Raw genomic sequence first — 13522 nt, 5'->3', positions numbered from 1 at the left:
GAACATTTCCACTAGATGGCACTATTGCCTCTGTTTAGCACATGGGGACATTAATCTGCAACAGTGTAAGCTCCCCTAACTCAAGTACATAAACTAAACCTTAACATTTTACTGTTTCTATTATTTAAGGGGAACATTTGGTTTCAACCAACATTATTTTACATTGAAGAGTACATACATTACGTGTAAGTTTGTCTATATATCATATGCACTTTAAACATAATGTGAACATTTATATATATATATATATATATTGGTTATATATATATATATATATATATATATATATATATATATATATATATATATAGATATATATATATATATATATATGTACTTTAAACACTATGTGTATATTTGTCTATATATTATATGTACTTTACACATTATGTGCACTTTGTCTTTACCACTTCCTTTTCTCTGACTAATATTATTAATTACTTTTCCAAAGAGCATGGCACACCACTTCCTGTGACGTGTGGTCTGTTACTCTTTCAGTGTGAGCTGCTACCCTTAGGTCTACTGCGTGCTCCAGAAGCTTCAACAAACACTGAACACATTACATATTATTAATGTGAGGGATTCTGGATCGGGTCCTAAATTCTTCCTTGCACACAGGCTGATTGAATAATGAGTCAAAGATGGAATCAGTTGTGTTGTCTGGGTCAGTATTGTTGGAGCTGACATGGTGATACGCACTGTCATTTAGATTTATACTGAACAAAATCATACTGTCTGTTATTTGTTTAATTGTAATACTTTACCTCTCTATAGAGAGACCACTGTGGTAAATGTAATAGGTTGTATTGCTGTAATGTAATTACTTACTCTTGTAATTAAGTAGAGTTATGCAATGCTTACATAAATCAGTCAACGAAACAGCATGTACAGGTACACAGGTGATAAGGTACACAGGTGATCAGTTACACAGGTGAACAGTAGTGAGCTGGTAAATATAAGACACCTCTGAAGCTTTTAACTAAATGATCCATCTTCTTTAGACTAAATTGATTGTGGTTAGTCTCTGGGCTCAGACATATTACACTGAATCTTAATGATTAATTTTGAGGCCAAAATTCTGATAGACAGACTCTGATTGGTTATTTTGAAAAGCAAAATTTGGTGAGATGTTTACATAATCTTCATTTATCTAAAACGGATCAAATTAAAATGTAACAGATGTAGATATGTGTCTAACGAATGACTGATGCAAATCATGTGATCATATTTTATCATGTGACTTTGTACCCACCTCTCTAGACTGTGTTACTGTCTCTGGGTCTGTAGGGAGAAAATGAGGGCAACAGAGAAAAAGTAGAGGTGTAGTAAAGCTGAGTAAGTATTAACAAACTGAGTATTAACACTACTGAGGATTAACAGACAGATAATTAACACACTGAGTATTAACACCGAGTATTAACACACTGAGTATTAACACACTGAGTAACACATTGAGTATTAATACACTGAGTATTAACACTACTGAGTATTAACAGACAGAGAATTAACACACTGAGTTTTAACACTGAGTATTAACACACTGAGTATTAACAGACAGATAATTAACACACTGAGTTTTAACACACTGAGTATTAACACACTGAGTAACACTGAGTATTAATACACTGAGTATTAACACACTGAGTATTAACACACTGAGTATTAACAGACTGAGTATTAACACACTGAGTATTAACACTACTGAGTATTAACACATTGAGTATTAACAGACAGAGAATTCATATATTTAGTTTTAATACACTGAGTATTAATACAGACTCTACCAATTGAATTTGTCCATAAGGGTTTTTTGGCTTGGTTTTTGCTCTGATCTCCAACTTCAGTATATTGGATTTGGGCTGAAACAAGTTTTCTACAATTATAGTGGATACTATAGGCATTAATTAAATGATACACACATTTATACCGGAAATCAGATAACAAACAAGATATAGATATAGTTCAAGATATAGTTGTGTGAAAGAAAACAACAAACAACTTTCCAACATAAGGGTTTGCAATAAGAGATAAACCACTGATGAAGTGGTACTGAAGAACAGAAAGGTCAAGCTACATGTTATAAAAAGCATATGTAAACATCTGTACTGTTCTACAACAGCGACTTCCACAAAGCATCTTAACTGCTCCCATCATCCAGATGTTTCAAGACTCTGTGTTGTTTTATCTTACAGGACAACAATAACCATAAACATACTGCTGTGTTCAGATGGAGCCTTTTTTAAAGCTAAAGAGTGGAATGATCTCGACTGGCCAGGACAAGAACCTGAACAGATTCCCACATGTAAGTGATCATGTATCTGAATATTTATCTGAGCATGTATGCGAGTATGTTTCTCATTTTCTGAAGACAAGATTCCTGTGTGGTTCACCAACATAAACACCCCTGAATTCAAAAGGTCATTCTGAACCTTATTTCATAGTCACTGTGCTGCAGTGTCTACACACCAAACTCTTCACTAACGATTGAGTGTAATTCAGAATATGTTTAGCATATGTTCATCTTATATTTGTAATTTAAAGTGCATTTTACCTTTTTTCTTTATTCTGCAGTAGACTGCTATAATCACACCAGCAGTTATCAAGACTAAACCAGCACCAATAGAGAAGTATACAGCCAGACCTGGAAATACTGTACAAGGAAATATGCACACAGAGAGCAAAAAGTCATGCAGGTCATGACAAGTACAGGCAACAAAATGCACTTTGCAGAGTTCATATTTTTTGGAACATTTTCAGCACTTTATATTGCACAAGTTGTGGTGAGCATACTCATTGTAAGAGAAGTACATACTGTATGTGTCAGAGAGAGCACACATTATAGGTACTGTACTGTACTGGAGCAATAACAAAGTTGAATCTCCCTCTGAACATTGACTGTGCATTTTTACAGCATGTTGTTTCTGTGGCCCACTTCTGTTATTCCCACCCATGACTGTGACAGAAAGGAGGGAACATGACACTCACTGACAGCATGATCACTGATGAAAACCTATGCCTACTGAAAGATATTATCATATTAACCGTGTATTGGTATTTTTTTTTATTATTTATTTATTTATTTATTTTTATTTTTTTTGGGGGGGGGTTCCTCTAGCAGTAAGCCTGGGGTTATAGTTGTAGACATGCAGATGCTACAGAAGTAGTGATGTACATGTATGCTTTGCTGTTATACTGTGTGTGTAAAGTGTGTAGGAATGAGTGTGTGAGGGCGAGGTGACAGGGATGTGTGGTATGATAGAGTCCCTTTAGTGATGTTATTCACGGCCCTGCCTGCCATCTAAACTGACAGAGAGGTTTTTAGCTTTTACTCTTTACCATAATTAATTCAGTTTCTATAAGTTTGTGGTGAGTTTTGTATTTCACAGAAGCATATCTTCCTAGGTAATAGAGTGTAGTTTGCTATCCACTGAAATGGCTTAGGAACAGCTCACAGGAATCTACACCAGTGAGATTACACTCTAACGGTTTCAGGAAATATACAAGTAGATATATTCCATTCATCTTAGAATTTAATGTTAATTATTTTATAAAGATGCAGATGAAAGTATTAAAATATGACATTACAGCTGAAACATTAAGTTTCTCAAAAATCCAGTGTTACTTAAATCTTACTTAGAGACATTGGACAGGAGCTCACAACCATGTTCAGGAAAAAAAATTGTTTGTCAGTGGAAAACAATGATTACATTTAGCTAATGATCTTGCATGAATCACAGATAACTGCAAGCAGAAAGCCATTATTACAGAGGGTTCATTTTAAAGAAGTGAATGCTACTGTAAAATGCTAAGGACAAACATCTCAGCTGGACATGAGACATGACAGTTATAGAAAACAGAAGCTCTTCACACTCTAACCTGCAGTGGTCAGTCGCATGGCTCAAACTCATATGTAACCATGGCAAGACTTCCTGTGTCTCTCTCTGTTCTATGGTGGTGCTGTGCTTGTTTTCTCTCTCATTATTTCTGTCTCTCTCTCTCATGTTAAAGAACTGCCGAACTCAAAGTGTATAAAAACAGCCCAACATATATGAACCATTAAACTACTTGCCTACTTGGTCCATGTGAAGCTATTCATACTCACAGTGATTATTTGATTATATTTCTATATTCCTGTTGAGGTACTATTTAGCAGGATAGTATCAGTGTTTAAGAATATGTATATATTCTAATAGTAAGAATTAATTTAGTGTCCTCTATCTTACACTGACCACTTTTAATCACACTCTGTGTATTGGTCAATCAGTGTTTACACCGTCACTCACCAGTATATTCCTCCATCCTCTGATCTCAGATCAGTGATGGTAATACTGAAGACTCAGCCTTCTGTTACATCATCCAGAGAAAATTTTCTACAGCATTTAATGTTAGTGTTTATTCAAAAAAAGAAAAGCTTACAGTGAACAAGTACATGTGCAAATGAGAGTGGCCTTGCTCAGGGGTCCAACAGTGGTAACCTAGCAATGTTGTGGCTTAAAACAGCATAACCCCTTGTTAGGCATGTAAATAGATAGATGTCTACCTTCTATCTCTGCCTACCTCCAGATGACCATGTGGACTCAGTATACACCAATGTGCTGGGATCAGGTGTTGGAGGGGTGTAGGTGGTGTGTGAGACAATAACATTCATAGGTGAAACAGACTTCTAAATTTCAAATATTTCTCATATTCAGTACACACAAAAATCTTGCTTTTTTATGTATTATAAATCCCAACTTCACATAATTGCCTCAGTTAATCATCATCATCATCATCATCATCATCATCATCAGCATCATCATCATCATCATCATCATCATCATCATCATCATCATTGTCCTCATCTGCTCATCACTCACCCACTTTAACCACTAACAGAATCTCTGTGTAGTCATCACGCAGTGTCTGCTCTGTCGCACACCAGTATTTTCCTCCATCCACTGATCTCAGATCAGTGATGGTGACAGTGAAGACTCTGGCTGCTGTGTCATCACTCTTGTCTTTAGCAGTTTTAGAATCAACAGGGATGTCTTTAGTCTGGAAAGTATAACACTCTCCTCTGCAGAGGTACTTCAAGTGGGTTTCATATCCAGACTTATAGGGGCATCTGATCTGAACTGAACGGCCCTTGTATCCAGTTACTGTAGTTACAGCAGCAGTTACAGCTGTAAAATAAATCATTATGTTAGTAAGGTACAGTACATGCAGAAGATCCACTGTTATGACTATTCACTTCACTACCAAGTCCCTCTCTGTGTGGCAGGTAAACTAATAATGTGCTGAACCTGTCTGATGATAGTGAGCAGTAAATGGACAACTCACCTGGGAATAGACTGGACAAGACGAGTATAAGTGTCCACATGTTGAACTGGGTGGTTAGAGTTCTGTGAGAACTGTCTCATAGTCTGACACGTCCCCCTTCAGTTCTCATCACTGCTTAAAGTGGTGTGTGTAACCAATCACCGCCTCTATTCTCTCACATTTTTTCAGAGCTCTTCTCTCTGTCTTTGGATTTCTCATTTCTTTCTCTTTTCTCTCTTTCTATCTTTCTTTCAGAGTGTGACTGAACTGAGTTCACTGAGAGTGTGGCGTAGTCCTAGATCAGGTGTAGTATATATCTGGAGAGCCATCACCTAAGTCCTAATGTGACCTCACACACAGTGGTGAACACACTGATGTTAAACAATGATGTGAAGGAAGTCTTGGACATGTTTTGTCCAGGTGTTTTATAAACAATATACATGTTCAGAAAAACAAAAAACCCACAATGAGCTCCTGCCACTTCCTTTTTTTTTTTTCTCAGACTCACATTTCTAAGCCTCCCTGCACCTTTTCCTGTGTGTGTCATTATTTCAATATATACTGTTGTGCTTTCCTTTACTTTATACTTTTTGCTTTACTGTACATCAGACCAAAGCAGCAACTGTATTGTATGTGTCTGTGTTGCTATGACAAAGACTAAGGTCTCAGATGCTGTCTGTCCTAAATAGTCTGTGATAATGACAAACTAATCTTATGTATTTGTTTGTTTCCATTTAGGTTAAAAACATTTCATGTTTTGTTTGGCACATTGTCACAAACAAAGAGCTGTACAGTTATTGGTAGCTGTTTCCACAGTTGTACACTCTGCTGCACCACTGTGCCATTTAGTGGTAAAAATGTTTTGTGCAAACTGGCATTGCTAAATTGGGCCCTCTGTCTGGTCCCCATTCCCCTGTAGCAATTTTACCCAGTAGAGTTTAATGTATCCAAACTTCAAACTTTCACTTATCTGACACATTTATATAGTACCTTTCTCAAACCCAAGGACTCTTTACAGATAGAAACCAGCATGTTACAATCAAATCACTCACACACCTATGAGAAGCAGGGACTGTACCCCCTAGAGGAAGGGGAGGAGGTTAAGATATTCCCAGTTAGTCAAAGGTCCATGCTACAGTACAGCATAACAGTACTGCCATCTAGAGTTCAGTGAGCATCACTGCAGCTACAGTACGAGTACAGCTGCAGTAGAGTATGTCTACCCACTTAATCTCTGAGTGCAACAGGTTTGTCAGCATAGACTGTATACCCTAATAACTTATCATGTCTTTCTGAGGAAAAATAATCACACAGTAAAATGAGGTTTTACTTGTGTGTTTTTTCCTCATCTGAATGGTGTGAGTGCAATTAATTTTATGGCAGGGATTTATTAGGCGTGCTGTGGAAATGAACTAAAATATCGTGAATTGTATTGATGAAGTGATTTATGCACATGTGTGATGGTGACCACGTTAAATGTCAGAGAAGCCCTTTGTGCTTGAAATGCAGAACCAGATTTTCCTCTCATTGTATTTTACTTTATTCAAGTTCAAAGTTCAAAGTTCAAAGAGGTTTTATTGTCATTTCAGCTATATACAAGTACACAACAAAAATGAGACAATGTTCCTCCAGGACCATGGTGCAACACAAAACAACAGTGCAACAGACAACATGCAACACAAGTGCAAACAGTCCAATATAGCGCAAAAATGTCATTAAATAAACAATAATAAATACAGAACAGCACAAATACAAAATGAGTAGACAGTACAATTATTTAGTCCAGTACACAGCACTGGGCATATGTAAAGCAAGTTGTGCATAGGAATCAGTGACATGCTATACTGAACATAGCAGTCACCGGTAGCAGCCAGAACAGTTCAGAGTACAGTGCTGGTTTAGTACAGTACTCTAGCAGCAAGTAGGATAATGTGCAAGACTGCAACAGGAGTGCATAGTTTATTTGTGTGAGGTTTGACTTCAGCACTAGTACGATGCAGAACAATGTGTTAGTGTGTGTATATGTATGTATGTACATTTATGGTTGTTAAATTGCATTAATAAACCTGTAGTTTATTGACACCAGTGATGTTGCTTTTTAAAAGGCCTAAGGTGGTACCTGTTACAATAGACTCCCTTGTAAACATACTCTGGTCAGTTCAGCAGGAGTAGGGTGTGGCTGCCATTTGTGCTGAACTGGGTGTGTCTGTCTGTGATTTTGGAATAACTAAGTACTGAGGGAAGTGTTTTGTGTTATACAGAGTTTAAAATATACAGTCACCTTCTCCTATTTTCCCTCACTTTGTCATTTTTCTTTAATTCACAAGCACACACACACACACACACACACACACACACACACACACACACACACACACATATATGCGCATGCAAACACATACACATACAGTAGGCATACATTTCACATAATTTCTTGTTAGAGTCTGTCTTAGGCACCCTGTTATTAGATCCACTTGGACAATTTATTTTAGCTTGTAAAAGGTTTTTTACACACGAAAACCTTTAATATATCAGAAAGCATATTAATATAAAAAGCATATTATTTCCACCAGATGGCACTGTTTCCTCCTGAACTCATCAGGTAAATTCCACTGCCACAAAAACAGAACAAACAGAATAACATTTACATGATACATGTATATTATTATATTATTACTGAGAGTCCTGTGTGCAGAATCAGCTCACTGGCAAACGTTCCTTTGAGAGTTTTAAACAGTGCAGTACTGCCAGCTCCACAAGTTGAGTAAGGAGATCCGAATACCGACAAATATTTACTCTTCTCCTCCTCACACTTACTCTGTGGCTTGCACCTCCCCAAGTCAGCCATGCATAGACTGTTATGATAGATATTAAGTTTCCAAGGAAAAAGTTTTTCTGAGTTGTCAACTGTTTGCAGCCTTTAAATGGATGATTAAATGAGCCGTTGTTCAGTCTTATGTGTTGCTCTGTTGATGACTGTGGACAGACTGGGTTTTTTGGTTAAACTTAGAAGGTCATTTTGGAGTAAATCACAGAGTCCTCAGCTTCATTGGAGTTTAGTGCATGGGTTGTGCTTTGCTGAGACACATTTACAGTGCAGTATGTGATGGAGTCAGATGGTTCATCTACACTGGAGTAGATTACAGTGTGTGAAGACCCCACTGTGCTGTAGACAGTGGTGAGTGTGGACGTTACTGCAGTACTCAGCTCCTGATCTTCAATCTCCTGATAGATGCACTCATTCTGCAGAAGAACAATTTGTATAAAGGTTCTATCTGCGTTAATCAAGGCAGTCAAGCTAAAATATGTTGAAACCTTCTACATTACTGTGGAATTGTTATAGCACAAATATTGTAGCTATAGAGAAGTTTGCATAGTACCACTTTACTCAGTGTTCTGCAGCCATTTTAAATGCATATCTAGTCTCCTTAATAGATTGAGTGTCCTTCAGAAACATTAACAAAATTCTGGGAGAGAGTAGGTATACAACAGTATTAGCATCACATTTGACTTTGTCCTCAGTACTGTCCCTGTCCACTGGATGGCATGTGGTTTAGATCAAGGCCTGATACCTGTCTAGTGCTGATTGGCATTGAACCTACAAGGATCAGCTCTGTCATGCCTGCAAAACAACAAGAGAAGTTATATTATTATGAGATAGCAATGTACAGAGTGTATTTTTCTGTGTGTGTGTGTGTGTATGTGTGTGTGTGTGTGTGTGTGTGTGTGTGTGAGTGTGTGTGTGTGTGAATGTGTGTGTGTGTGTGTGTGTGTGTGTGTGTGTGAATATGTGTGTGTGTGTGTGTGTGTGTAAGTGTGTGTATGTGTGTGTGTGTGTGTGTGTGTGTGTGTGTGTGTGTGTGTGTGAGTGTGTGTGTGTGTAAATGTGTGTGAGTGTGAGTGTGGGTGTGTGTGTGTGTGTGTGTGTGTGTGTGTGTGTGTGTGTGTGTGTGTGTGTGAGCCCATGTATTTAACTAAAATGGCACCATGCATCCTTAGGCTGGAGGTCTTAGTTTATAAAAGTTTTATGTGTGTAAAAACACATGCGAAATTGATAAAACGCAGAAATACCTGTTTAAGTTGATCTTCCTAATCCACTCAGCTTTCATAATGAGAAACATTTAGTACACACAAATATCTTCTTTACATATGTATTTAAATACATGTTGTCATTTGTGCAGCTTGTTTTTTTATAAATAATCTGCAAGACCTCTGTCTACATGTACAAATTAGGACCTATTACAAATTATTATTTTAGTGGTAATGGTTGACTTCTTGTAATGCCTGACAGCTGATGTTGATCATTATTAAAGAGCTCCATTCAATGAATGATGCTGCTAGTAGTTTGGCTTAGAAGAAGGACTTACTGATCAAATTGTTTTTCAGTTGTTTCTAATTGCACCAGGGGTTATTGAAGCATTCTGAGGTCAAATTGTTATCATCAGTACTGAAAAATTGCCCAAGGACCAATCTGGATTTAAATCTTGATTCTCAACCCAGCTGTTTTCATAGAGAATATACAGTGCATCCAGAAAGTATTCACAGCACTTGCCTTTTGCCAGATTTTGTTATGTTACAGCATTATTCCAAAATGGATTAAATTCATTTTTTCCCTCATAATTCTACACACAATACCCCATAATGACAAAGTGAAAAAAGTTAGTTTGGAATTTTTGCAAATTTATTTATTTTTTAAAATCACATGTACATAAGTATTCACAGCCTTTGCCATGACACTCAAAACTGAGATCAGGTGCATCCAGTTTCCACTGATCATCCTTAATAGAACTGTAGCCTTTATACCAAGATAGACCTAGTACCAGAGTAAGAGCTACACAGATTATTGTTACCCCACCACCCACAAATTAAAACAAATATAATAATAATAATAATAATAATAATAACCTGTAATAATAACCTGCTGTACTGTACTAGGATTTATTCTATGAGTAAATGACAAAGCACTTTTGTAAGTCGCTCTGGATAAGAGCATCTGCTAAATGCCGCAAATGTAAATGTAATAATAATAATAATAATAAATGTCCTGGAGTGCAGTCAAATGGAGGTGATAACCCATCAACATGGTTATGTGTCTAATAAAGTGACCAGTAAATGTATAATACTGTAAATAATACTGGTTTCAACTGCAATACTTATAAGATGAACTTATATGCTAAATTAGTATTACCAAAATAAGTTCAAGTTTACTTACCATCATATAACCATATTTGCAATGATGAGGGACCATCTTCATTCTTTTGCATTTACTGAATTTCATTTTTCTTTTCAAAAGGCGTTCCCTTTGTATCCATTTTATAGGTTTTAGTGGAGTCTTCTTTGTCTCCATAATATAAACCTTCCGAATCTATTTATTTGGTAAACTCGTCATAGCTGTTCACACCATAGGAGGTATGCATCACATATACCGAACTAGTGTGAAAGACACCAGAAGTCATTCTGTCTCAGACACTAAAGCTCCTACAGTCTACTCTACTGTCAGTCTACCCACAAACCCCTCTGGTCCCTCCCAAGCTGTTTATGACTAAGTCCAATTACCCACAAACCTCTGTGATCTTACACATACTGGTTCTACTACTGCTCCACTACCATCAAACTCTCCTGATCAGGACACTTATTGTACGGCTTAATTACCCACATTTCTTTCTGATTCCTCAGTGTGTGATACAAATCAGTCTGAAGGGTTGTTTGCAGAAGCTCAAATTTATGCATCAGTGAAGTTTTGAGAGAATGCAGACAGTTTTAGTGATGCTGTGACCAGGGAGACCTTCAAGGAGGACTCATGTGAATATTCCACTGTTAATCATGTCACAGGATGGGTCTAGGCTTGCATTTTTAATTGGTTACCCTTGCATTCTTTCATGTTTTTATGAAGACTGTGTAAGGGAGAGGGGGAGGGGCTGGGGATGAGAGCTGGAAGTACAAGTCACCAGTGTGCTGCCCTGTCTGTTAGCTGCAGCACTGTCAGTGGTACGGGGGCAGAGAAACAGCAGCATGTTTGTGTGGATTCTGACTGGATCATTTGAATACTTCTGGAACCCACAGTAAGAATCATACAGTCAATCAAACAATCAATTAATTTACAAGAAGATAAGGCCAGCCAGCCTGTCTTTGTCACGGAGCCTGTGCTGTTCTTAGCTAGAAAGTCTGTACTACCATCTAGAGCACAAAGCGAGTAAGTTACAGTGATCACCGTGGTTCTAGGATAAGAGTGATTCAGTAGAAGCAGCGGCGATTCTAGGATTAGAGCTTTAGAGCGTTGTACATTTTAACATTATTTTGGACCAGCATTCCAACACTTGTGAAGGAACACCTGCAACATGCAGCTACCGCATGGCTTCTAGGAGAACAGGGCGGGGGAAAAGTAGGAGAGAGAAAGTGGATCATATAATTCACGAGTGAAGGGACGATTGCTTTATTTTCATTGTTAATATATTATGTATAAACCATATGCCTTCTACGGTTTTAACATTTTTTCCAGAGACAAACTTCTGATCTACTTAAAGCCCACCTAAGTGGAGCATGACTGTTAAGTAAAGAAGACTGTACATTTCCTCCTGAGAAACTAGTAACTCACTGCAAACATCTGAACACATAAAACTGTCAGAATGACTGAGAAGATCAGCTGATGCTTACGGTTCTTCTTACATGCCAGACTTTCTAATGGACTTTCCACAGCATGAACATTCTGATAAATATTCTAATCAAATAACAATTATTAATAATAACTGCATATCCTGGCACTTAATATGCCATTAAAATGGACAGAAGATCTTTCTATTCTAACATTAGCCTGTCTTATAAACATCAGTTAAAGAGAGTGTGAGATGGATAAATGAGTGACACATGTCTCTATATGATGATAGAACAAAGCAAATCTTCACACTGACCATCAGACATGTAACAGATCAGGACTCTGACCAGTACTGGTGAGCTGTATCAGACTGGCAACTTGATCATGGATATTTGATTTAATTAAAATGTGTGCAAGGTTACAGCTTTGTTTGTGTTTGAGCCAGTGTTTTATCTTTGTACTTGAAGTCATTCAGTATCTAGATCTGAATTGTGATAGCCATATTTGATGTAAATGATGTAAATAATGCATTACAATGTAAATAATGTGCTTAGAATGTTGTACCGTATTGGCAGCAGCAGTGGGCGGGGCTAAACGCTCAGTGGCTCTATTGAACCATCAATTATGTGCAAAGGGCTCTGAGGTCACGTGATGTCCACACCACCGTGGCTCAGTAGCACAAAACATCCAGGAGTTCCATCATTTTTCCCGACTAGATGGGGAAACACCTTTCTTTGTGCTTACAAACCACATAGTGAACAGCTCATGAGGGAAAATAATAAATAAAAGAAAAACTTTTTAAAATGTCTGTAAAATGTTCACATTTTAAATATTTGAGTTTCCAAACAAATTTGGGATGAGCTCATATTCTTATTACAGCAGTACGCTGAAAGGTGGTGACATCATGTATAAAATGTAGGAAACAACAGAAGAAATATAGTACAGTGAACAAATTACATGAAGGAAACTGACCTGAAGAAAATAGAGTGCAGCATGAAATTACCAATTACCTACAGAAGATACAGTTCAGAACATTTGAGCAGGGATGGATATTGCACTCAAGGTAATATCAAAAAATGATCAGTAACTTGTAAGTCAGGCTAGTACAGATTTTAACTTAAAGTACACAACTATTAAAGATTATTTCCATTCTGCAGACACAGAGCAGAGAATTGAAATGGCTTTTTGGGTTTCTGTATGAAGGAGATAAGTATTAAAAGTAAGTGAGCATCTCACAGTCACTGCATCCAAAGAAGTAGATGCAGTTACAATACATCATAATAATAATGAGTACAATGTTTGTTCAAGTTTCCAGGGCAGTAAACTAAAGGGCTGCAGCACATATGAAATAATGATGTACTCAGGAAGTGGGTAAGAACTTTTTACTGGATGTGTTATTAATACAAGGTATGAGATCCAAAGCTATAGTGAAGCTACTTCCTCTATGTCACAATAACTAAATTAGTAGGGCCTACACATTGAAATGTAAAAGACAGTTTCTGCATGTTATTAGCAGAATTAACTAGCTAATCTAGTTGTCTGATATAGTGGTGTGGCAGGCAGTTTTGAGTTCTAGGCTTACAGAGCTAGTAGCAATCATGTGTGTTCATAATAAATAGTGGACCATATTTA

General features: G+C 37.2%; 1 protein-coding gene and 1 long non-coding RNA gene across 2 annotated transcripts; both read right to left on the bottom strand.

Annotated features, from left to right (window-relative positions):
* Positions 1 to 4848: 4848 nt before the first annotated feature.
* LOC118242667 (CMRF35-like molecule 1) lies at positions 4849 to 5359 on the bottom strand. The gene is made up of 2 exons (XM_035534726.1): positions 5320 to 5359; positions 4849 to 5162 (listed from the first exon to the last, which is right to left on the bottom strand). Exons 1-2 carry the CDS (start codon positions 5357 to 5359, stop codon positions 4849 to 4851), a joined length of 354 nt encoding a protein of 117 aa, XP_035390619.1.
* A 2819-nt stretch (positions 5360 to 8178) lies between these two features.
* LOC118242765 lies at positions 8179 to 9397 on the bottom strand. Its single transcript, XR_004777027.1, has 3 exons — positions 9370 to 9397; positions 8871 to 8920; positions 8179 to 8541 (listed from the first exon to the last, which is right to left on the bottom strand). It is a non-coding gene; the product is annotated as an uncharacterized LOC118242765 (long non-coding RNA).
* Between the last annotated feature and the right edge of the window lie 4125 nt (positions 9398 to 13522).

The sequence above is a fragment of the Electrophorus electricus genome, chromosome 16 (assembly GCF_013358815.1).
Source record: "Electrophorus electricus isolate fEleEle1 chromosome 16, fEleEle1.pri, whole genome shotgun sequence".
Taxonomy (NCBI): Eukaryota; Metazoa; Chordata; class Actinopteri; order Gymnotiformes; family Gymnotidae; genus Electrophorus; species Electrophorus electricus.
Note: the sequence above shows the minus strand (reverse complement) of the source record. Positions and strands in the feature narration are given on the sequence as shown.